Genomic DNA, 25,455 nt, shown 5'->3' on the forward strand with positions numbered 1-25,455 from the left:
GGACCACAGACACAAAAAGCTGCAAAACCTTACCGAGGCGATCTCATGCATAACACGGAGGACACAAAGAAACGACAAAGCATCTTCTGACACGACCAGTGGTACTAATTTCTCATTATGAGAACCAACAACATATTTTTAACAGACATGAAGGACAAGCTTAAAAACCAGCACAGAACAGACACAGAGAGGAAAGCAGAGCTGCCAGTGAAAGGGTCCCGGTGGAGATTCCCATTCAGGCTCTATCCCAGCCTGGGATTCCAGGCTTTAAGATGAGTTAGTGTAGAGCAGGCACTTATTGTGGAAGAGGAAGGAGGAAGAAACCTCTACTGAGGTCGTGAAAAGAAAGAACAGTTTCTTGCTGTCTTCTGCTGTCTTCTAGTACAGGCTTATGAACGCGCAAGTCTTCTCCCTGACCATCGCCGTGCCATCCTATCTCTGCTCAAGGAAAACCAGCGGAGGTATGCAGTGAACCATCCCCATACTATAATATTCCCATCTAAGGTCCAACAAACACACTGGCAGTTCTCCAGGATTACAAAACATTAATTCCCTAACTCTAGCTTTATTATACACCTAACACTATTCTTGAACATACACAGGTAAACATACGATGAGGCCTAATTTGTAGCATTTTTGCTCTTTTTTTCACCTATCCACATTATCTAGCAGTTATTTCTACTTATTCTAAACTCTCCTGCAGTTTTGATGCTTGAATTACCTTTAACAACCAAACTGGCGGATGTTTTCGTATCACCAGCTTCAAAAGTAATGACCCCCGAGTCCTTCAGTGAGAGTTTTTTCAAGGTTAGCAAGTGATATCCACCAGGCTGAGACTGGATGTCATTAAGTTCATTGGTATGGAGTGGGGTTTTATCCAAAAACCACTGCACTTTGCTATAGTCTACAGGAGAGATTCTGCATTTGAACACGGCAGATTCTCCTTCTAACACATTGACATCTTCCAGGTCTTCTGTTATTAGCACTTTCTGGCCTGAAAGGAACATAGATACATCTATTACTGGAATCTCCAGCTTCTAGCATGAAAATTGGTACGGAAAATTCCAAGACTTCTTGCACGAGTATTTCATAACAACAACAACAACAACAACAGAATCATGATAAAGAAGTCTGAAATATAACTCTCTTGTTACTGAACAAAACAATTATTCACAGGAAGATAATATACATATTTACAGGACACACACCAAAATAGGATGAAGACAACTTCAAAATAATAAAACACGTATAGTAGAACAAGTACTCAGTACATTGTAAACCCAGTATTATAACCTTTCTCCTAAAGGAACTACCTGGAACAGGGACAAAGTGAAGCTCTGAGTGCCACTGTGTCCTAGACATCAGTGAGCCTATGAGAACTACCTCTGCTTATTGTATTTTTCTGGAGCAAATATAGCTTTCTCTCTATGGGATATGACCACTCAGCTCCCCACTTCTTTGAGCTCAGCCCGAACACAAACACAGTGGGAAATGGAGCGTCTGTCTGGGTGCAGCTTTAATAAAAGGAAATACAAAACAGCCCTGAAAAACTGTGTGTATGTGTGTATATATATACATATATATAATGTGTGTGGGTGTGTGTACATATAAAAGGTTATCACTGTACACAAAGACATACCTAATGCTGCTCCTAGTTACAAAACCAGTAGACGGAGTTTTTACTGAACCGTAAGTACGATGCTGCCATATTCTTCATGACTTATGTTTATTTTACATGTTACCTCTTCGAGCCAAATAATCTTGAGCTCTGTGACAGAGATGAGTGGTTTTTTCACTCAAAAAAGTAAGTGTCAGAAACCTCAAACCAAATTCAGACGGCTCAAATCCTGAGGCAACAAGGGGGATTAAGCACACCTCCTTGCTTCTCAAAGCTGCAGTGGCAGATGGTCAGAGGTGCAGGACTCAGCCTTAACCCCCAAGTCTTTAATAACTTCACAGCACACTGCCACTGCAGCTCCGTGTGACTGTTCTCAGATTGTTCCTCCTATTCTCTTCATTGCTTCATCTATCTCATCTCAAGAGTTTCTCCCAAATGGGGCTGTGACGAGTGGACTGTGAGAAGCAGTAACAACCAAACTTCATTTATTCCCTGTACGTACTGCCCTGCCATCTGCACTGGCCACCTCACCCCTTCCTCAGTTTGTTTGCTGCATGTAACATCAAACAAAACCTGCTTGGGCTGTGCTTTTCAGGTGGAGGCTGCAATTCGCCTCTAAGGCACAGAGGGATGCTAAAAACATACAACGAGCACCGGACCACTCATCTACTCATCGTCTTTGAGAGGCCACTACTGGAAAGGGGCATCAAGAGACATGGAGAAAAAAGCCTAGAGGCAGAATAAGTTTTCCCTTGTCCAGCAGCAGGCACCACGAATCTTATGAATCATATATCCAGAAAGAAACACCAGCACCTCCTCACATCAGCATTTTGTTTTTTAAATCAGACCTAAAGTATTCCCAGTGTAAACGCTTCAGATCAACAGGTTGCTCTGCAAGTGCAGTTCTCAGTGTTGCTAAGATTTTGCCCATACGTCCTGCACTGTATATACACACCATGAGTCAGATATAGCCAGGAATCAGTGGCCGTACGCTGAGAAATAGATCTGCCTACGCATAGGTGGCAGCACTTAGACATCTGGCCATGCAGCCACCCAGAAGCACTGGGCTAGTTTGTATAGTTCCTTCCCTCCCAGGGTGTTTTGCCCTCCGCATGTCTGTCAACACAGGTCATGCACAGAGCTGCTGGTGAGACCAGACTGCTGGAGTTTCAGAGATCTGGCATAAATGTACAAGTTCCACCAAGGTAACACTTCCTGCTGGAGAAACAGGCTGTATAGTCATGTTCCTCCCATTTTACCTTGTACGACTAGCTTCGCTCTGGACTGGGCATCCCCAATGTCGCAGGTGTAAGTGTCATTGTCATTTTTCTCCAAGTTATTTATGGTCAGCTGCAGGAGTTTGCCTTTCTGGGTGATCTCGTATTTCCTGCTTGCCCTGAGTTCTGCTATGCCTTTCCTCCAGACCACAGAGGATGCGGCTTTCTCACTCTGGCACACAAAAACTGCAACTCCATTTTCATTGACTTTCAGATCTGAAAGTTCCTTGACAAAGTAATTGGGTTTTTCTGCAGGAAGAAAATAAAAGAGAGAATTTGTTACCCAACAAGTCCTCAGCATAAACAGCGCAATCTTGACTCTCCTCTGTCCCCAACTAGTAGAATCACAGAAAACAGAGATGGAAAGGATCTCAGAAGATCACCAAGCCCACTTCCTGCCATAGGATGTACCAGGTAAAATATTATCAGATATCTGGAAAGCTTAATGACATTGTACAGGTGATCGTGAGATCTCATCTGGCAAGCTGCATATAATGTTTGATGCCCATATTCAAAAAAAATTAATACAAATTGACATTTTTGATTAGCTCATCAATTAATGCAAAAGATTCTTCAGGACCTAGAAGGTTTTTTTGCAGAATTTTTAAAAAAATTTTAATCCATAGAAATCTTTGAAAACCAAATTTGGTCCTGTTTAGGGAAACAGGAGAGAAGAACATCTCCCGCAGGTTGCAAATTTTTACCCCAACTTTTATACTTTCCAGCCCCTGCGTGCCCTTCTGCTGACCTTGCACCGTGATCCTGGCTTTCGTTTTGGAGACCTCTGTCTCACAGGTGTACTCCCCGCTGTCCTTGACTGTGGAGTCATGGATGATCAGAACGGCTTGTGTTCCCTCTTGCTGCAAGTCGTATTTCTGGCTTTTTCGGATTGCTTTGCCATCCTTGTACCACCGAATGCTTGCATCGGGTTTTGACAATTCGCAGCTCAGGCAGATGTCCTGCCCTGCTGCTGCTGTTTTATCCTCCAGTTGTTTTGTAACCTCTGTAGGTTTTTCTGAAGGAGAAAAGAGTCCTGAATAAAAATCTACAATCATGATCAATATAGGGAGTTTTGTTGTTTTTTCAACTAAAATATACAATAAATTTTCATGTTGCCCAATGAATGATTCAGGTTATGATGGGAACAGAGGGAAATAGAAGCGTTCTTGTTTAGTGCACATTCATTGCAGTTATGGGCTCTCAGTGAACAGTAGTGATCATTTACAGGAATTGCAGACTTGTCTGGATGGCATTCACATCAGAGGCTGTCATTTTGTCTTTACTGGCATGTGCATTTAGGGTGCGATTTACCTCACCAAATGCAGACATCAACCGTATGGAGATATGTTGTGGAGGCAACCACTCCAGGTCCCCTTTATAGCCAGCAGTGATCTACTCAGTACAGGCAATGGTGTTCAGGCAACAGTTCATTCTGTCCTAAATATGTCCAACTGTGGCAGAGGAACCATGTCCGAAAGCTACCCATTTCTTCTCTCTGCTGGCTACCCAGGGAGCCTTGGGGGACTATTTCAGATGCACACATTCTAGGTAGCAGCTGTGTGTACAGTTAGATATGATGAAGACCATCCCTTCAGCTTAGACTTAAAGGATATTTGCATTTACAGTTATTTGAACAGATCATTCTTGGTCCATTATTAATGGAGCTAGAGGTAGAGAGAAGTGCACTTGCAACACTAATCAATGCATTCTGCAACTCTTCAAACATCTATAAAAAGTTTCAGCCTTTCGCTTGTTTTTCAGGGAAATTCTCAGTGCCTCTGGGCTCACAGGGAAGGTTGCTGTTCACTTCCATCACGTCAGGAGTTTGCCCTCATGGTTTACTGAGATACGCTATGAAAAGAAAACACTCAGACCCCATAATCAGTTTGATCTCATTACCTTTCACAACCAGAGAGGCCTTGGAGGTTAGACCACGGGCAGTGAAAATGACTTCTCCAGTATCAGCAACAGTCGCACTTTTGATATTGAGTGTATATTTCCGACCCATGTTAAATACTTCAAATTGCCCACCGCTTGCCACTTTGCTCCCATTCAGTGTCCAGTGGAAGTCATCGATGCTTTCATGGGACAAAATACACTCAAAAGTGCAATCTTCTCCCTCCTGGATTTCAGTATTCTTCAGCCGTTTGGTTATGCCAATGTTTAATTCTGGAAGGCAAAAAGTAGGTTAATACAATGATTATAACGAGAAAAGGCTTTAAAGACTGACATGAGTAGTGGTGTTATCATTTTTAGCTCATCTGGCTCGTTTATCTACAGGATTTGCAGGACAGCACTGCATTCCTTACTGATGCATTTGACGTGGGGAAGAGTTTTTCCGACACTTTCCCCTCAGAGTCACCGCAAGGCTATAGGAAAAGAACCATGTGAATCTCCTGGCTTCACTCTGGAATGACTGTGTGGAGAACAGCCTGCTCCGGGGAACAGAGTCAAGATTCAATAGGCTAGAGAGGGGAAAAGCTATCAGACCTAGGAAGCCTTTGGGATGCTGTGTGAAACAAAGGCTTTTGCCCATGCTGATCCGAGAAATGGGATGTTTGTGTTTGTTATTTTCTCACTGTCCAACCCCTCCTGGTGTTCAAAATGGACTGGAATTCAAAACTGGAATTCAAAAAATACCAAACAGGAGTTTGAAAGCCTTGAACACTCCTCCTTCCAACAGGCAGCCACAAGGATTAAAGGACCGGAGGAATTATTCGGGTCTTTAACAGACAATGTTCTAACTTTTACATTCCCACAACTGACTGAACTAATAGCTGAAACATGTGAAACACAAGGTTCTTTTATTTTAAGAAATTAGTAGCTCTTCTTGGGAGCATTTCTCCATTTTAGGGGTGTTCAGGAAAGAAACGTAATTGGCATGTTCTTGATATGTCCAGTGATTTTCATTAAAACACCAGGCACACTTACAAAAGAAGAATAACAAGGGGTGTTCAGACGTCATTGTGTTGTATAATAATTCTGGCAACACCGGTTTACAGTGGAGACCCTTGAGGCTCATGGAAGAATAGGCGTGAGACAAAGTGACCAAACCCATACGTATTCCCAGCGCCCCTCGACTGGCCACCATTGACTACAGTACTCACCCTGAACGCCAACCTTTGACTTGGCAACATCAGTGCCAATATCACACGTGTATAAACCTGCATCTGTCTTTTCGAGGTCACAGATAAGGAGGCACAGGGTCTTCCCAGACTGCGTCTGCTCATATTTGTTGCTAGAAGTGAGCTCCACACCATCCTTTTTCCAAACGGGTTTGACCTTCTCTTTGGAGACTTCACATTCCAGTTTAACCACACCTCGCTCCTCACCAAAAACATCGTCCAAGGACTTCATGAAGACAGCAGGCTTCTCTGAAGGTTAACAGGAACAAAATAGAGAACAATCAGGATATTTAAGTTGAGACGTTTTCAGCTGCTACCAGGCATTTAAAGAGGGCTTAAGTAAACTCCTACCAGAGCAGATGACACCAGTACAGGACCTCTCATACCTCATGATTTGAATGAGTTTGGGGGAAAGCAGAATTCATTAATGGGAGGATACAGGGATCAGGAAAGGCCTCCTGCATGGCCATGGAGTGGGAGCGATATTCAGCACTGTAATCGTGGTGCAGTGCTGTAATTTATGACTGTGCAGCTATGAGACTGCGAGGACTCCTTTTTTCTCTACGTTGCAGCATCTCTCAGATACAGGGTCTTGGCATCCCATGGGAGATGTAGTCACAGAGAATAGGGCCGAGGGCAAGCATGAAGAGTCTTAGCGAAGGCCAGAGGGACAACTTCATACTTCTGAGGCACAGATACTCAACAAGACAGACTAGGTTTAAGGAAGCACAGAATCGCCGAGGTTGGAAGGGACCTCTGGAGATCATCTAGTCCAACCCCCCTGCTCAAGCAGGGTCACCTAGAGCACGTTGCACAGGATCGCATCCAGGCGCGTTTTGAATATTTCCAGAGAAGGAGACTCCACAACCTCTCCGGGCAACCTGGTCTAGTGCTCTGTCACCCTCACAGTGAAGAAGTTTTTCCTCATGTTCAGATGGAACCGCCTGTGTTTCAGTTTGTGCCCGTTGCCTCGCGTCCTGTCGCTGGGCACCACTGAAAAGAGTCTGGTCCCATCCTCTCGACACCCTCCCTTCAGATACTTGTACACATTGATAAGATCTCCTCTCAGCCTTCTCTTCTCCAGGCTGAACAGGCCCAGCTCTCTCAGCCTTTCCTCATAAGAGAGATGCTCCAGTCCCCTAATCATCTTTGTAGCCCTTCGCTGCACTTGCTCCAGTAGTGCCACATCCCTCTTGTACTGGGGAGCCCAGAACTGGACACAGCACTCCAGGTGTGGCCTCACCAGGGCTGAGCAGAGGGGCAGGATCACCTCCCTCGACCTGCTGGCAACACTCTTCCTGATGCAGCCCAGGATACCATTGGCCTTCTTGGCCACAATGGCACGTTGCTGCCTCATGGTTAACCTGGTGTCCACCAATCACCCGCCGCTTCTTCCGGGCGTTCCGGCAAGGCACAGGGTCTGTTGTCCCAGGTACTTCCCTGGCAGCCATGCCCATCTCCTCCTCATCCTGGAGGGCACTAAACCTGTTCTTCAGCTGCAAGTCTTCGGGAGGAGTAGGAGCCTTTCTCCTCCCATGAGCAGTGACCAGTTTCCAGCCTTCTTCTATGATGTTATGATGTACCGTTTCACACGGCACAGAGCCCTCTGGCAACTCCGCTGCTGCAGGGGGTTGGGACTCCCGAAGCTGCACAGTCTCCGAGAATACCCTGTCTATCTCTTGCTCCGCTTCCCGGATGCTGCGCAGCCTACTGACCTCCTCCCGTAACTCCCTTAGCTGACGACACAGCTCGCCAACAGCAGCACACCTCCTGCAGGAGAGCTGGCTGCCAGCCCAGGCCTCCCGGAGAGGCCCCAAGCACTCCCTGCGGCCTGAGACCTGGAGGGCTGCATCTGCCGTCAGAGGGTCAGTCTGGGTCCCAGCCTCTGACACAGCAACTCCAACAGCCGCTGGGGAACGCGCTGTGCGGCGTGTCACGACCATACTTGAGGAAGCGTACACCACAGGGAACAGAAACGAAGGTACCTTCGCGCGTCCCTTCTGCGCAAACTGCTGCGTCTCTTTGCTGCCTCTGTTCACTGCGCTCTGGGAGCTGTGCTTTAGGCCTGGCTCTTATATAGGCCTCTCCCTAGCACTAGCTGAGAGGGTGCTTGACCGCCCTAATCAAGGGCCACCGGGACCAAAGGCCCCAACTCCCTCTGGTCAGGGGCAACCAAGAGAGCTCATTAGCAGCAGCCACTCCTAGCTAGAGCTTTTCCCACGAGCTTTTCCCAGGAGAAGTCAAGGCCTCCTGCAGTTGTCCTTGCCTAGCTTCCCCTTTCCTCTTCACAGCAATCAGTTCCTCAGGGGTCCTCAGAAAGCCCACAACTTCCAGCAAGATCCTCAGGTTCTAGTCAGAGCCCAAACACTGCTGCGCAAACTGCTGCATCTGTTCGCTGCCTCTGGGAGCTGCGCTCTGGGAGCACTTGCGTGCATAATGCCACAGAAGCAGAGAAGGTTCATTAGGGATGTCCTCTCTCCTCGCAGCAGTCTAAAACTGAAAAGGGTTCAGGTAGTTGTAAGAAAAATGCGTGAAGGGAAGTAATTGGGATGTAGCTCTTCCAAAGCTGGACAGCCAGCACTGCCATTTCATGAAGCAGAATTCACCATAGTGGGCAGCGGCAATAAAAGGACATGCTGTACACTCTCTCTTAAACATTTTGCCTCTCGTCTCTTTGCTTTGTTGCTTCCCTTTATAAAATTTAACATATATTTGATCCAGAAGACATTTGTTCTTTGTGTATAGAGGCAAAAATTTTGACCAGATATCAGAGAAAGCAGGAAGAGCAAATCCTTCGGGCTCTCTGAGTGGACAGGGTGAATTACTTGAGCATTACTTGAGCATGCATGTACACGTGTGTGGCAAAAGAAAATGCATTCACTGAAACTCTGATAAGAGAGTTCTACCTAAAGTTTTTAACATCCCTAAAATAATTCACATGACTTACTCAGCTGATGCACGAGAATGTGTTAAAGCACAGTAACTCAGCTGTGTGATGAAGCTCTAAGACATATTAAGGACAGTAACGAAGTGTGTTCTTATTGTCTAATCCATCTAACTCGGAACAGATGCATTGAAAGGTATGTGCTACCCTTAAAGCTACACTGAAGTCCAGCTCCTTGCAATCAAAATCTTTAGTAATAACACTATATAGACAATATACTACTGAAGAGAGCTACAAGTAAAGGAAATTGCCCTTGAAACTGTCCATACAACAAGTAAAAGGATGATGATAATTTATGGAAAATTTTGGCAGGACACCAAAACAATTTTCCTTAGAAAATCGTCAGCTATAGTAGAAACTTACACTGGAAGAAAGCAACTGAACCCTTATTACTTCGCCCCAGAGAGGTGAAGCTTAGAGGCAGGACCGCGGCATGGGTATGGTAAATAACACCATAGCCTCCCTTCCATCTCTTGTTTGCTTTCAGAAGGAGCGTGGTCATGACTCACCTATCACCTTCAGACACACACTCTCTGACACCTTGTCTGACTTCATCATCACTGTGCCAGCATCCTCAGGCTTGACTTGCTTCATGGTTAGCGTGTAGCAATTGCCAACACTCTTGATGTCATTGAAATTGTTGGTATAAAGGAGGTTGCCATTCAGGAACCATTCCACATCCTCGTCATCGTGGGACAGTTCGCATGAGAAGACGGCAGAACTCTCTTCTTCAATTTCCACATCCTGCAGGTGTTTGATTATTTCGACATTGCGGGCTGTAGGAAACCAAAATGCACCATCATCAGTGTTATCGTGAATCAGTACTCTTTCCACAGCTAGATTTCATAGTGTTGAGAGTTTATTAGACAGTCTAGTCTGATCTCCTGTGCATCACAGCTCATTACATTTCACAGTCCAGCAAAAAAGCATCCACTACAAAAGACTATGCTGCCCGGCCCCCTCTATTCTCTTTTCCACATAAAACGGTTCTTTTTTTTTTAATTTAAAAATAAATAATTCTTTCTAAAATGCTAACAACATTACAGTGACCTCGAAATATCCCACAGAGCTCCAAGTCCCTGCGTGCTAGTCACTGAACGCACATATACACGTTATAACTAAATTGTCTCTGACTCTGCCACCAGTGAAATAGTTACGGAGGATGAGGGGAAGACTATGTTTTCAGTCACAAGTAGATAGCATAAAGAGATTAAGTAATTTGCTCAGGTTTAAGGAGAAACAAGAACTGAATTATTTTCTTTTCCAGTCACTGGCCACAGGTTTGTCTTTGCAATTACTCTATTTAAAAAATGCTGTTTTTCATAGGACCGACTGACTCAGGAGGCTTTGGGAATATTAAATCATTTGGTCATTTGAATGAATCTCTTCTAGGCCAAACTATTAGCAAGAGATGCTCAATGGACTTCTGGAAACGATGCTGAGGCTTACCTACAAGTCTTGTGGAAAGTGACACTATGATCATCTTTCCTTAGAGCTTTTCCAGAGGTCAAAAACTGGCTAAACAATACTGCCATACCAGGATGAGGCAGAACACCATTAGGATTAATAAACATATAGCGGTGATAAAAGATACCACTGTGGTCAGCGAATGACTACAGTGGTCTGAATGAAAACCACAAGCATTTGCATCAAAACCAGAGGCCTGTAGCAGCTCAAAAAAAAAAAAAAAAAGAACATTTTTAGCTAGAATTACCAGAGTGTACTATTTCCTAGCATGAAATGGAAAATAAAGTCTTGAGAAAGAATCTTGAGATAAAGAAAGCCTTGAGACTAATAAATAAAGTCTTGAGAAAGATGCCTGAACTTCTGTCTACTGCCAAAACCTCTCCCAAATACTGCCTTTCCACACGCATAATCCCTTTGACAGGTAAGTGCTGGACTTCAGGATCTTGGAATATCAGCACAGTGCACATCAGAAATAGTCAGTGCACTTAAAACATTACATTCATATAAAATTAGAAGAGAACTGTGGGAATCGACCACAATTCAAGAAGAGAAACGTAGAGTGAAATACTAAATCAGAAAGGACATGCAACAGGCCAGCCTGCTTGCTGCAAACTGCTCGTACCTTCAACGGTCAGCATGGCTTCGGTCTCTGCGTTTCCCGCCCTGCACATGTACACACCAGCATCCTCAGGCTTCACCTTGAGAATCTTGAGCTCTGCTGAATGCTTCTCCCGCTTGATTTTGTACTTCTCAGAGGGCTCAATGGCTGTTTGGCCCTTGAACCATTTCACAACCTTTGGAGAAGGCTTGAAGTCACATGATAGGATGACTGAACGACGTTCCAAAACTATCTTATCTTCCATCTTCCTGGTGATCTGTATATTGCAATCTGCAAAGCAGGGTTGGAAAAGAAGAACGGATGAGGGCAAGCTGAAGAAAAGTTTCAAATCTCTATTTCATGTCAATTAATACAAAGGCCACTGTTTTGGGACCGTTCAGATGATGCTACAAGTTCCTGTCACAGGGCTGATTTGCTGAGAGGCCAGTTTGAAGCTACAGGGACATGATAATCTATAGGGAATGCTGCTGATGATACTTCTATAAGAAAATACTGTATATTAACTATCAAATGCATGGTCAAGTTCTCGTTCTGTGTTTATTCAGCTTCTCTCTAATTGAGGATTTTATTCAAATAGGAATGAATTAAAATCAAAACAAGAACTACAGGAGGTGACTGGAGATATTTACCACGGTGACAGCAGAAGACAGAAAGACTTTAAGCTTTGTCTCAGATCAAATCAATGACAAAATGGATTCAGTAAATGTGCTATCAAACATTTCTAGTTCAGAAATGGGACAAAAGAAACTCTCCTGGCAAATTTAATCTGCTCTGAATACTTTGGTATAGTTAATAATAATAATAATAAAAAAAGCGGAAACCACTTTTAGTGAGTAAAAATTAGAAATAATAGAGCAAGGAACAAAAAGATAGCACTCAACTGAATTATGATTGCTCCCTTTAAGGAGCAAACTCTTTAAGGTATTTCTTCCTTGATTTTTACGGTGATTTGATTTTAGAGGTATTAATAAACTTACAAATTCTATATTTTTTAATGCTACAATTTAGAATATTATAAAAAACATCAACCAAAAGTCTCAAAAGTCAATTCCCTGCTACCTGAGGCACTTCTTTTGTCTTTAATTTTATGGTACCTTATTGTGACTCAACTAGTCTTAGCTCAAGAGATTTGAAAACCAAGCACATCAAACTCATCATCTAATCTAAGACACCTCCTGAGACACTGTCGTCTCATTTAGAGCATCCGACATTGCGTCCAACAACCAGCTGGGGACTAAGCAGATCGTCCAGGTATACATACATTTCCAAGCCCCCAAGCAGTGAAGCGTGCACATTAAACAGTAAGCCTGAACAATTATTTTCCAGGGACTGGGAGAAGGAGGGATCTCTCATGATCTAATTCAAACTAGGACATATTACCTCTGACAAGCAGGTTTGCTGTGGATTTTGATTTGCCAATTGAGAACTGAATGGTGCCTGTCATATCAGCAGAGGTTTTCAGCAGGGCCAGCCGGTGGATGGTGCCTTCTTGCTGCATGATAATGTTTCTGCTAGCCTGCAAGACTTCTCCACACAGAGACCATTTCGGGGGTTTCACAGATGGAATGGATATCTCACATTCAAATCTGGCTTCTTCAGGCTCAGTCACATCCTCATCACACAACTCCTTTACAATACTAATGGATTGCTCTGGATGAAGGAGGGAACAAGAGAAAAAGGGGATTTAGGAGTCGTGAAAGGACTCTTTCATGATCATCCTGCATGCTCATATCATCTTTACTTCACTTGAATACTGCACTTATCACCTCAATAAGCCTTAAAACATCCATTTTTAGATAAAGAAACATATAGGGCTGGTCACAGATCAGACTGTAAGACTGTGACACAGCATCCAGAGAATCCAGATCTCCTGATTCCCCGTCCTATTTGTAAAACAGAATGCCACCTTCCTATCCTGATATCAAACACGAGGCATTAGAAGATGGAATAGAAAGTTCACTGAAATGCAGATGTTGATAACAAGAAAGTCTTTGGTTAGCTACAGCAACATTTCTCTGAACAACAGACTTTCTCCAGTACATCTGGTAAAGTTCTCCGGAACAGGAATTTCATCACTTTTCTTAGGTACTATATATTCATTTTTCAGGATGTTCCTGCTCTCATAATTCTAAAAGGAAGCAATACCAATGGACTTCAGAAAAAAAATCACCACTTAATTAAAATACTTTTAATTAGTGCCTGTTTTAGGGTAAGTGAAGAAGGCTTTCTGGACCAACCAATTTTTCTTCCAATGTATCCTGGAGGGAAAAAATGGTTTACTACCTTCAACAAAGAAGTGAGCACTGCTTTTGTCATCGAAGGCATCGCAAGTGTACGTGTCCTCATCTTCATAATCTGCATCATTGATGATGAGTTTCCGATAGACACCATCGCTGACAATTTCATATTTGTCACCAGGGTGAATTTCAACATCCTTCTTATACCATCTGACTTTGGCACTTGCACGAGACACTTGGCACTCTAGGAATCCACGGTGCTTTTCAAGAGCAATCTTATCTCGCAAAGGCCTCACAATTTTTACAGGTAGCTCTAAAAGGAATTAAAAAATACGCAATAGTCAGTGCAGTTGTACTGAAGGCTGCCAAATGAAAACTCATTAGCAATATTTCTTTTCCGATCAGTTATTTGGATGATGGCAGGAATCCCCACTTTATCAAGCCCTGAACTAACACACAGTAAGTAAAGAGCTCAGGAAAGGAAGTCTTTGTTATCTCTGTTTTACCACTTGGAGGGCTGAGCTGCAGAGACACTTTTATTCAACATTACACGGCAGTGCTGCAGCAAAGCCAGGGACTGATCTCAGATTTCCTGGGTTGCTCTTCAGTGTATTAATTTAAAAGTGTTTGTTCTCTCTCTTTTTATTATGCTAAGTTAAACACAAAAAATGCTGTATTCTATTTAAACATAAAAAAGAGAGAATGCAAGAGAAAGACAAACTGCAGTGTTTTCCCTCAGAGTTTAAACATGACTCCTAATGTCTAAAGGTAGAAAAACACCATCTCCTTTCTGATAAAATAAATTCTGTGTTATTTAGCCAAAGGAAATCCCCAACAGTGAGGCTGATATTTCATACGCAGAAAGGTAGGTAAGAGTTCTTCTTTCCCTGAAAACTCTAGGTGATGCTCAATTTTCTTTCCATTAAAAGTGAGGGAAATTGCTTAGTTTGTAACAAGAGACAGTTTAAGCACCATTGTCATCAAAAGTACAATTACCTTTCACCGTAAGGTGGGCGCAAGATTCTGCCTTTCCCGCTACAAATTTGATCTCTGCGGCGTCCTCGACTTGGACACGCATGTAAGTCAGCGAATAGGTCTTTCCTGAGAACAGACACACAAGCACATGTATCCTCCTCTGAGGAAGCCACGCCATCCTCCGAGGCATGCCGCGAGCTCGAGCACTGCCCGTCTGGTTTCAGTGCATCACCACCTGTTTTCACGGCAGCGAGGCTGACCGCTTCCTCTAAGCCCGCATCAAAGAGTAACCGAGCCTCTGCTCCACCAAGGATGGACTGACTGTGGTTGCCACCATCTGGAAAGTACTTGAAACAGAGGGACCCCTCCCACTGTCAGCAAACACAAATTCCTGTGCCTTAGAGGGATCGAACTGACTGACCAGGAGCCTTTTTATTTTCTTGTGCACACACTATTTATTTAATGTCATATTTCCCTTCATTAAAGCTCCCAGTGTGTCAGAAGCCCAGCTTAGCTGCAGCCCTAAAACATAGGACAACTCCCTGCTGGACCTTCTTAACTGGATTTTGAAGGTCAGCCCTTTGTGCTTAGCATCCAACACCAAAAGTTCTTTTCTCAGTGTTTTCCAGCACCCACCCCAATCCCCTCCACTCAAAAATGACACCCCCCTTTTACTCCCTACCATCTTGACGCATTTTAATATTGTCAGCAGCCTTCAGCTTGTTGTCATCTTTGTACCACTGGGTTTGGACCTCATCGTGTGAAATCTCACAGACAAAAGAGGCACTCTCGTATTCATTCACTTCCACGTCTTCCAGTGGCTTAATAATCTTGATATCTCGGGCTGTGAAATAGTGACAAATATTTATTGCGGCATGTCCATAACTGAGTGCAGCATGTTTAACTTCTGCACGCTTGCTTGGAAAAATGGGATAACAACTTGTGTTTTATTCTAAACCGACTTCCTTTCCCGGATGGTTTCTCTCTGCAACACAGTAAATACATTTTACCCTTGAATCTGCAGGTAGAGTTACCAGCTACAGTGGAGCTTGCTGCAACAGGATTTTGGGGATGCCAGAACTTATATGGGTTTTAAAAGAAATTAAACACATTCATGGAAGATAATCACCAAGGAAAATTAAACACAAGCCTCCAACCTCTGGTGTTACTACAAACCTTATGCTTTCTCCTAGGCATCTACCACGGGCCACTACTGGGAACTGGTTGCTGGGCTGATGGTTGAAGCTGCTCTTCTGTTATCTTCTTAAAAACAGCAACTGCACTTTTCATAGAGCAGAGAGTGGCAGATAACTGGATATGGGGCTTAAAGCAGCTCAGGATGTTTTAGCGCAATCGCTTTGAGGTTTTATCTGCCCTCGGCAGCGTGGTTTCGGTCCTTCTCTGCATGCTGCCCTCTCACACCTTCTCCAGTGTACCTGGATCTCCTAGGGCCACAGAGACCTCAACCAGGTGTTGTACAGCATGAGATGCTTTGCTTCAGAGCGCCTTCAGCTGGGCATGATCCCCTTTAACTCCACAGCCCTGCACTTACTTGTGTCAGAACCGATCCAGCCTCTGTTTGTTACTGCAGCCCTCCCCTTTCGGAAAGGAAGGCCCTGATAAACCCTGGATCAGCAACGGGACGTAAACCAGACAGCACTCAAACAGCAACCCATCCCAACCACAAAGGCAGGGAGAAAAAGGGAGTTTAGCAGAGCAATGGAACAGGACAGGACATTCATGAAGATACTGCTCACGCTGTACCCAAGTGGCCACAGGAGGACAGCATCTAGCAAGGAATAGGAAAGAGCTGGTCTATATTTTCAGATGTCTCCCTGGAAAGTAACATCTGCCAGGGAATACCAGACCTATCCATTCAGGAACTGGCCTTCAGCACTGGCTTGTCTCTGGCGCTTCAGAGGCTGGTGAGAAAATCCATCTGGTGCCTAAACAGCTGCACAGCACAGTACACAGAGGGAAAAGTGTCTTGAGCATAAAGCAGAGATGCAGTAAGAAATCGTGACACTTTCCTACTCTACCTTAGCATTTACAGCATAAAAACTGGGGCAGATCTTGAGATCATACCCAGAGCTTGTCCAGTTCCTACTCAGGTGTGACAGCGGCAGAAGCTGAACCAAACTGTGTGCATGCCAGCCCTCGGATCCCTGCTTTGTGCCAGGCCGTCTATTATTTGTTAACTTGCCAATCTAGAAACAACTTAAAACCAGAGAGTAGAACACACTTACGACAAGTGTAAAACTATGTTAGCATCTCTTCCAAAAACACTCATCCAGGGATAAAACAAGCACACGACAGTTCTGTCAATATTTTCGCACTAGGAAGAGAACATTACTCATAACGAGTAACAGAGAAATGCACAAACTGCCCATGAAGCATTTCTTGCTGTGAAGCCGAATATTGCATTAGGGGTCATTTCCTCATTCAGTCAAACATACCGTGAACCTGTAGCGTAGCTGACGTCTTGTCGTCAGCTGCTTCACATACATATGTTCCTTGGTCTTCATATTCGCACTTGTGAATAATAAGGCTTCTCTTAGTTCCCTGGGAAATAATCCCCACGTTTTTACTTTGCTGAAGCTGCTTCCCATCCTAGAAGGGAAAAGGCCAAACCAAATCACCATCAACTATTCCATGTCTGCGCTGAGCAAAGCAAGCATTCAGATCTTTGCCTAATTCACCTGTCTCAAGGGACTTAGTGGGATTGTGCTTAATGTAACTTCAGCATATGCCAAAATTTAAGCATGGTCAAATTTTTCAAGAACCACGAATGGTTACAGAACATGCATCAATTATTGGTTGATCTGAAATACCTGTTTGCAGGCTCACGGCACTGTACAGGGTTGGCAATTAGCCCCTTAAGACATTACTTTGAAGAAATGCTATTATCTCCACTCAAACAAAGAATCAGCTGAGCTACAAGGAAGGTACGTGTAATGCCTGAGCTCATCTCCAGACTGTCAGGTGCAAAAGGAATCAAGGCTTCACCCTAAACCTCAATTCCCAACTTGGCTAAAAATCCTGGGTGAGAACTGCTACGTGTGAAGTGAATCCCAAGACTGTGCTTCTGTCGACAGCAGGGCTCCCACTCTGTGCAACAACAGTTCAGGAGTTCACTATAAATTCAAGAGGAGCTTAACTTTTAACCTGATAAATGCACTCAAAATGATCTGCTAAATAAATAACCCACAGAGAGATAAACTGTGCAAGTAAAGGAATATAAGGACAAGAGAGCCACATTAAGAGCTAAATAGCAAAGGCTCGGCCCCACGTCTCTTGGAAGTGAAATAAAAGGCTCTCATTGACTTCCAGGGACATTAGAAGTGAAAATGTCACCGTCCATTAAGTGCTGTACCTTGAACCACTTAACATCCACATTGGGCCTGGACAGCTCACACTCAAATGTGACCTTGTCCTTCTCAGTTACACTCATGCTTGACAAAGGCTTGCTGATTTTCATAGGCAGTTCTGCAAAAAGAAAAGGAAGTCCAGTTAATGGCGAATTAGATTTGCTAGAAGCATCTGGCACAAGGAATAACAGCCTATCTTACATGCTTAACGTAACTTCTAAGTGAAAAACAAAATCCTGTTCTTTTGAGCACATTATCATTGGTTGTGCTGTTGACAATTACATTACAACAATCCTGTTAATAACAGAGGGACTGTTATGTAGTTGCCAATGGAAACGTGAGGCCTCAGAAGGCACTTGAAGAAAGCACAGCTAGAGCAGCTTCTTCATGAAAGACAGGACCTGTACCTTTCCTTTTTTTTTTTTTTTTTTGATCGTTCAGTACTGAGAAAATTTTTAGGGTTTTATAACAGGTAATAGATTACAAACAACAGGTACAATGCACGAAGGGAAATGTGGTAATGTTGCAGAACACACTGATGTGCATAGCTTCAGAAACATCTTGTAGTCACCCGTTATCGCAGACGTGTCCAAAGGGATCCCACTGTGGCTAATGACCCACTTCCCACACCAATCAGAGCCTGAGACTTTGGGGTCTGTGTACCTGTCACATCAAGCCTCCCTGATGAATGAATGCCGTCTGCCTTGAAGGAGATGAGCCCTGCATCTTCAAGGTTCACAGAAGAGAGAGTCAGTGAATGTTTCTTCCCCACGACATCAATACGGACATTTGGGGAAGGCTTCAGCCGAACACCATCTTTCTGCCAGATTCCTTCCACGTCCTCGTGCGACACCTCCACCTCAAAGGTGACGGTCCCTTTCTCACACACTTTGACAGGCTGAAGACCTTTTATCAGGTTGATCTTCCTCACTGGAAAACAATAATAACCTTTGCCACTGCCTTCCTCCCCCCAGCCACTCTCTGCAGCCTCCTAGCACCATCCTCTTCTTCTCCTTGATGACTTCCACTTCTCTGCACGCTGTCTCTATCATGTCTGCACTCTGAGTGGCAGCAGCTGCCTGGGAGGGTAAGGAGTGGGGTAAGTTCAGGTCAAGTTCCTATGCTGCTGACCACGGCAGTACATGCAACCCCGGGATCCACGCCATAGGCTTACTGACAATATCGCACCGTCCGCAGAGAGGGACGGGTCCTGCAGGGAGCATGCCGCAGCAGGAAGCCAGCTTACGTGCTCTGAACCGGAGGAGTTCCTCTGTTGGCATTGACTGTAGGAGGACTGTTGGAGACCACAAGGCTTGCTCATTAACAGGCAAGAGTACGTGGCCTGTGGTGGGTGATGTGAAACTCCCCAAAGGGACATTTCAGCTGACTTGTAGATTCAAGCAGCATTCAGACATCTAAAAGACCTCAAGCGCACACCATGGTTTGCATGCAAAACTGGCTGCAAAAATATTAACATTTCAGCCTCAGTCTACAAATTGGACCACAAACATGTATGGCACACTAACCAAATGAGTTCCAAATCAGTCTGCGTAAATGGGTGTTGTGTTTAAAATGACAGATTAGCAGGGCAGGAATATTCCAGATAGGCTACTTGCTTGTGTTCTGCATTCTCCTCCTTTAATATTAAACATTTTTATAATGAGAGAAAATGCGACTAAATCTTTTAATCAGCTTAATCAGCCTGACTTGTGATTAGTAGTTCTTCTGGATTCAAACTGATCTCAAAGATAACAACGACTGCCTTCAAATGACTGCCACTAATCATTAATTTGCCTCAGAAATCTATTTTCAAGCTAAGCAAGTATTCACTGCAGATGACACTTCCAAGTCTTAGGTGGGAGTGGTTAACGAAGTTCCACTAACACTGAGAAAAAAGGATTTCAAACCCCAGAGCTTTGGCCCGCTTCATATAAGGATTTTAAAAGCAATTCACTGCATGCAGTGAACGTTCAAGATAATGAGCTTGCAGAATCAGCTCTTTCAGCCACATATTTAATTCAGCCCACAAGGTGTGCAGCATTCACTTCTTCCTACATTAAATCAAAGGGCCAGTAGCTACCCCCAGCACTCAATACTGAGCATCTAACCTTCAAGCTGTCCTTTAAAAGGGAAGGTTTTGTGCTACCAGTGGAACACTGGAGCACAGGAGCTCTGAAAAGCTCTCCGAGCGCAATGGTAACAGGATAAATTAAGATTCGGAAAGCCACAGCACTTTGGGATAACCTGGTAAGATGAGGATTTCTGCATGAAGGAGCCAGCCACTCAAAGAGTACTCATAATCCCTCTTGATTTTCACACTAGATCATTTTCCAATGAGCTGCGGGACTCGCATGTCATGTTACAGTCGTACACATGAGAAATACAGCAACTGTAGCTAGGCAAGCACTCTCCGCTTACGACAGAGGGGGAAAGGTGTTACATTACCCTGCGCAGCCATGAAGTCATCCAGTTTGAAAGAGAACTGAAAACCTTTGGTTTCTGAGGCAGACAGCTAAGAATAGCCCTCAGATAGAGAAATTCAAATCTAACAACCCTGAATTCCCCTACACCTCTGGACTAATGGACAAGTTGGCATCAACAGCTGAGCGTGAACCTAGCTCCCTCCAAACCGTGCCGTGCTCTTTCTATTAATGCCCATTTTGCGTTTTCTCTGAATGATGTCTCTCAAGCCTATCCTCGCTGTTATCCATCCTGCATTGAAGCTGGCAATTTCCAGAGCCAAAAGCATGAGCTGTGCAACTCAGGAGAAACAGCCTGAGGTCCCCAACTCACAGTCTGTCTATAGCGCACAGCGTGGGGACACCTAACAGCTGATGGTTTATAGCATATGCTACGGGGAGCAGCAAAGCATTATGCATAATTGCATATTGCTCACAGAAGACCGAGGAGAGCAGGATGCCCCAAGGCACTAAGAGAGCAGTAAAGACTGCAACCTTTACAAGAGAACAGAACGCGAGCTACGTCCTGCAAGGACTTCAGGTCTCTAGCATGCGGGCAAGCAGGAAAGTCAATAGATTCCCAGTGCGGTTGCTCCTCTACATAGCTGATAAAGTGCCAGACCTCTGCCAGGATTAGGCTCCCAGTGTGCCTGATGCCATAGGAAAGCAGAAGAGAGAACAGATTCCCTGTTCCGTCAGAATTGGAGACAAGAACTGTAAAGTTTACAGGGAGGCATCTGGCCTACAAACAAAGGCAGCACAGTATTATTACTTTGAATAAAACAAACAAAAAGCCCTTCTTATCAGCCAATTCAGAAATGACCACTCAGAACGTATCTGACATGCCCATAGCCATCTGGAGCCTAAGATAAAGTTTACTGCACCTCTGAACATCTTGCAAAAAATATACTGAGACAAAAGGAAACTCCACTGCAGTCAGAGTGAAAGGCCTAAATCCTCTGACTCCAAATCAAGTTGTTTAAAGAGAATAATGAAAATACAAAGAAGCATTTTTGGACGCACTACTGGTCATTACAAACACAGTACTCGCAATGAACAGTCATCACCTTTGGATTCGACAGGCCACGGATACATCTAGCGCAGCTATTTCAAAATTTTTAGGACAGTACACCCCTATCAACTCCCCAACTTTCTCAGTACAGACACAACGAAATAAGGTTCCTCTAAATGCTGCTGCGTAAATATCACTCAGTAGACCAGCGTTGGACCACTTATCATGGCTTGAAAACTACAGTTCCATATCCAGTGACAGCTTCTGATGAAAGAAATGTTTGGGGAAGAGTTGGATGAAAGGCTGTTAAATTCAACCCAAATCCAGTTGAACATGTCTGTAACTGTTCAATGTGTTTATGACCTCAAGTACCAGGCTACTCAAGGACCATGCTTCAGATGGCTCTCCCATGTACCAGACCCAACCTGTTTCCGAGGTTCAATCTCTCTCTGCTAATTGCAGAATCTACCACTTGTGCTCTATCAGATTTTAATTTATGTCGAAACAAAATTCTTCATTGATAGTCCAGCTGTCCCCTCTACCTATTTGGGTCACTCAAATTCAGTGATTCCCCCTCCAGAGTTCTTCACCTCCCCCTCCCTTTTTATCTACCCCTCTATCGCTGCTATGGCCTTTCACTGTAGTTCTGCAGGAGTGCTTCTGCAGACACATCAGGTGATTGCGAGAGGTGCAGATATTAGCCTCCATGCCCACCATTTGCTGCAGTTGCAGTTAGTCATGAAAGAAAAAAATGTGTGTATAAAAAAAAAAAGCAAACACATGTTGGTATGACACTTGGCTGAAAATCAAGTAACTACAGCTGAAATATTTCACCCCAGAGAGGCGGTGAAATGACCCCCTGAAGGTAAGGTGCTATCCAAAACGGCGCATTCCTTTATCTTTGCCATTTCTAACATTTTCTCACCTCTGACTTTGACTTGGAATGTTAGTTTTTCATCCTCTGTTTCACAGCTATAGCTCCCTTGGTCCTGCTGAGTCACGTTCAAGATCGTGAGCTTACACTGTGTTCCCTGAGAGGTGACTACTAATTTCTGGTCCTGCTTAATCTCAGTTTGGTTCTTCTTCCATACCACAGCTCCATTTGCTGCTGACACCTCACATAGCAGCTCAAGGTTCTCATAAGCACTGACTATTAGTTCTAGAGTCGCTTGGGGCTTGTTTACAAATTTCCTAGGTTCCTCTGAAAGAAGTAAGAAAATAATAATAATAAGAAGAAACAAAGCAGAAAACATCTTCTGCTTTGACTCAGGCTTACTCAGCCTTACTCAGCACAAGGCTAAGAAAGATGTTACTCCTCTGCTAGTCACATCACCGTGCTGACTGCTCAGCGCCGGAGGAGTAAATGTATATAGGCACGGGTGGCGGGGAGGTGCTGTTGCAACATAATTGTGACAGTGTGTCATCGATGACGCTGAGCGTGATGATGTCACTGAGCGTGATGATGACAACGAACTACGGTTACCAGCCAGAAAAATCCTCTCCAAGTTACAGCAGAGGTGTCTGCACTAGGAAACTCACTGTCCAAGTTCTAAATCATCCAGAGAGTTGGTATCTGTTGGTTTCCTGTTTGGGAGCTGGGTATGGATGAATCCAGGCAAAAAAGCTGCCTCAAGCCTTGATAAAAAAGAAGTCTGGGATACAGAAATTCACGCTCATAGTCTCTTTAGGGCCTTTAATATATGTATACATATGAATAAACTATTCTATCATATATATGTGTGTGTATCCCTCTCTCACACACACACACACACACATATATATATATATATATATATATATATGAGAATACTTTATTAACAATGATAAACCTCACCGCATTCAGTGTGACTGTTTCCATGAGTAAAATGGCAGGAGAATCAGTCCTCGACATGTAATTTCATACAAATAACACTCAATACGCTTTGGTCAAATACACGGAATTGGAAAATGCTTGTAATTGTATTTTCATTCTTCTGAAGTGGTGATTAGCTACAGTGCAAGTGGACTTCCTGATACCCTGCTCCTGTCTACCCTGACAAGCTATCAGCCTACCAGGTGCACACTGTGACATTAATACTTAGCCCTATGTCAGAAGAGAATAGCTTCTAGATAGATGTGGATCTATTCCTATCTGCAGTCATAACCAAAATCCACCTAACTAATGTGCGGTCATTTCTTGCCTCCTGTCTGGGAATCAGGCATGCATGCTGCTACAGAGCATAGACAAGGTGGTTTCTACTAACAGAATTGTATCTACACATAGCCATGAGCAGAATCTGGCCCAACATCACAAGATCATAAAGCCTCACAGGTGAAGTCTCTCTGCTTTATTTCACAGCTCCTGTGTCATCACAAACATAAATGTTGATGCCCCAGCTTTCTGACAGATGCTACAAGCTCCTTCTCTCATCTTTAGACAACTGCTCTCAGTAACAGCTCAGTCTCGTTCCTCTGTCCCGCTTCCCGGCTCTTTCAAATCAAGCTGAGATGCATTCAGGTTACTGACACTTTAATCACCGCTCACTGTTTCTGATTTCAAGCAAGCTTTAGGGAACATGTGTTGACGTTCGAGTCCACAGACAGTTTTGAGAAGATCTAAGAAGTCTCTGAGAAGCTTGTTAAAAGTGATGAAAAACCTTCTTTTACATATTTCGGAGCCCATATCTGCAACCCCTTGTTCACATGACCTGTCCCACTGGATAAATTCTTCCCCAGACCAGATCAGGGTACATGTGGGTAATCTCATTGATAAGACATTCTCCACTTTCAAGAGGACCAAGTAATATGTGAGTCACATCTGCCTGCTGAAACTGATCCTCACAGCAGAGAACTCGCAACTGCTCACAACTCATTTAGCTCCAGCGGTAGAGATTCCTGCTTTGATACCTCAGCTCACATCCTGCTGGCTGCATAGGCTGGCGCTCATATATATGAGCTGTGCATATGCACACACAAACAGCATGCATCATGTATGCAGCAACGATACAGCACTTTTATCCATTTAATTTTTTGCCAATGTATTTCTCAAGGTAGAAGCGAAGGCAACTAAGCGGAGACAGGTACTTTGTCTGTGAAATGTGAGAAAGTGTATCCAACACACCTTGCCACTCACTAACGAGCAGTATCTGATGAGCATGTCAGGTATTTCATACGCTTGACTCCACCACACCAGCGCTTGCCTGAAGAGCAAGCTGAAGGCTATCAGTTATAAGCAACCTTAGCTTAGTATTGCATCTCTTTTTGCAGCAACTGTTGTTTTCAGTCGCTAAGAAGTATCCCAAGGACAACTGGTATGCTGCACCCATGCCAGGCATGTGGCATCAGGGAACAAATATTTCATTAAAAATTGTAATCACTAGGAGCAATCTATTTTAAAAAATTAGATTACCAAGGAAGGATAGTCCCTCCAGAGTCCTGCTGTTCAAGATTAATGGGATAACTCATTACCATAAAAGGCAGATTACTTCCCTGCCCTAATTTCCTTCCTTGATTGTGCAGTGCTTCTTATCAGCACTCTGGAAACTTTTTGTGGTGAAATATGAAACAAGGTGGAAGTTGTCCTAGCTAGTGTTGTTAACAGGCTGTAGTTCAACCCCTGTTCACCAAGAAGTTCACAGGGATTCACAGATATTTTGCAGATATTGATTTTATTTGTCTGAACCACGTGATGTGTTGTAATGGGAGCTATAGGGGGGATCCACTGAACCTACATTCAGCCATCAAAAATTTAGGTACCCTGTTTCAGGTAATCATGCAAACTCCTTCTACACTTGATGTGTAAAGGCAGTTCCAGAAAATATATATTTTTTTTAATCTGTCCTAAATACCTCTCATCAGATCATAAACATTGTCCTCTGGGGGTACCTTTACTCTGCATCAACCAGTTCAGATGGATCCTAGCTGACTATTTTAGAGCAATTTTCCAATAAGTAAAGTCAAGGACTATGAATTACACCCAAAGTGAAATTGCAAAGTATTGGATTCTCAACCAAAGAGAACTGGAGGCATGATGCAACGTGAATACTTGAGCAAACAACAGCTGGAAACTGGAAGCAATTCCTCTAGCTCAGTACACCCTCTAGCAATCCCTCAAGTCCAGTGCTTTGCTAGATCAATCAGCCCTGCTGAGTTTCTAATTAATCTATGGAGAGCATCATAGTAATATGGATGTACAGGTCACAAGCACGTAGCTTTGCATGACACTCAACCGTTACTTCTCTTAAATTGTATTGCATTGCAGCACGTAGACACACTGTGAGAAAGTTTCACTGGTGTTTCAATGTGTATCTTGAGACTTGGTTAAAAATTAGGCTGAAAACGTAAGCCAGAACACTACTTTTAGAGGAGCGGTTCC

At 43.8% G+C, this 25,455-nt stretch overlaps 1 protein-coding gene across 1 annotated transcript in view; it reads right to left on the minus strand.

The window, feature by feature from the left end:
- The window catches only part of LOC136991346 (obscurin-like), a 153,138-nt gene that overhangs the window by 108,485 nt on the left and 19,198 nt on the right, over positions 1-25,455 (minus strand). Inside the window, exons 11-24 of the mRNA XM_067292213.1 lie at positions 18,294-18,560; positions 17,636-17,748; positions 16,719-16,872; positions 14,945-15,106; positions 14,284-14,388; positions 13,334-13,600; positions 12,431-12,700; positions 11,054-11,320; positions 9,474-9,740; positions 6,003-6,269; positions 4,795-5,064; positions 3,644-3,910; positions 2,878-3,144; positions 722-994 (exon numbers count right to left, since the gene is read on the minus strand). Coding sequence (XP_067148314.1) covers positions 722-994; positions 2,878-3,144; positions 3,644-3,910; positions 4,795-5,064; positions 6,003-6,269; positions 9,474-9,740; positions 11,054-11,320; positions 12,431-12,700; positions 13,334-13,600; positions 14,284-14,388; positions 14,945-15,106; positions 16,719-16,872; positions 17,636-17,748; positions 18,294-18,560 — 3,216 coding nt within the window. The remainder of the gene's footprint in view (positions 1-721; positions 995-2,877; positions 3,145-3,643; positions 3,911-4,794; positions 5,065-6,002; positions 6,270-9,473; positions 9,741-11,053; positions 11,321-12,430; positions 12,701-13,333; positions 13,601-14,283; positions 14,389-14,944; positions 15,107-16,718; positions 16,873-17,635; positions 17,749-18,293; positions 18,561-25,455) is intronic.

The sequence above is a fragment of the Apteryx mantelli genome, chromosome 2 (genome assembly GCF_036417845.1).
Source record: "Apteryx mantelli isolate bAptMan1 chromosome 2, bAptMan1.hap1, whole genome shotgun sequence".
Lineage (NCBI taxonomy): Eukaryota > Metazoa > Chordata > Aves > Apterygiformes > Apterygidae > Apteryx > Apteryx mantelli.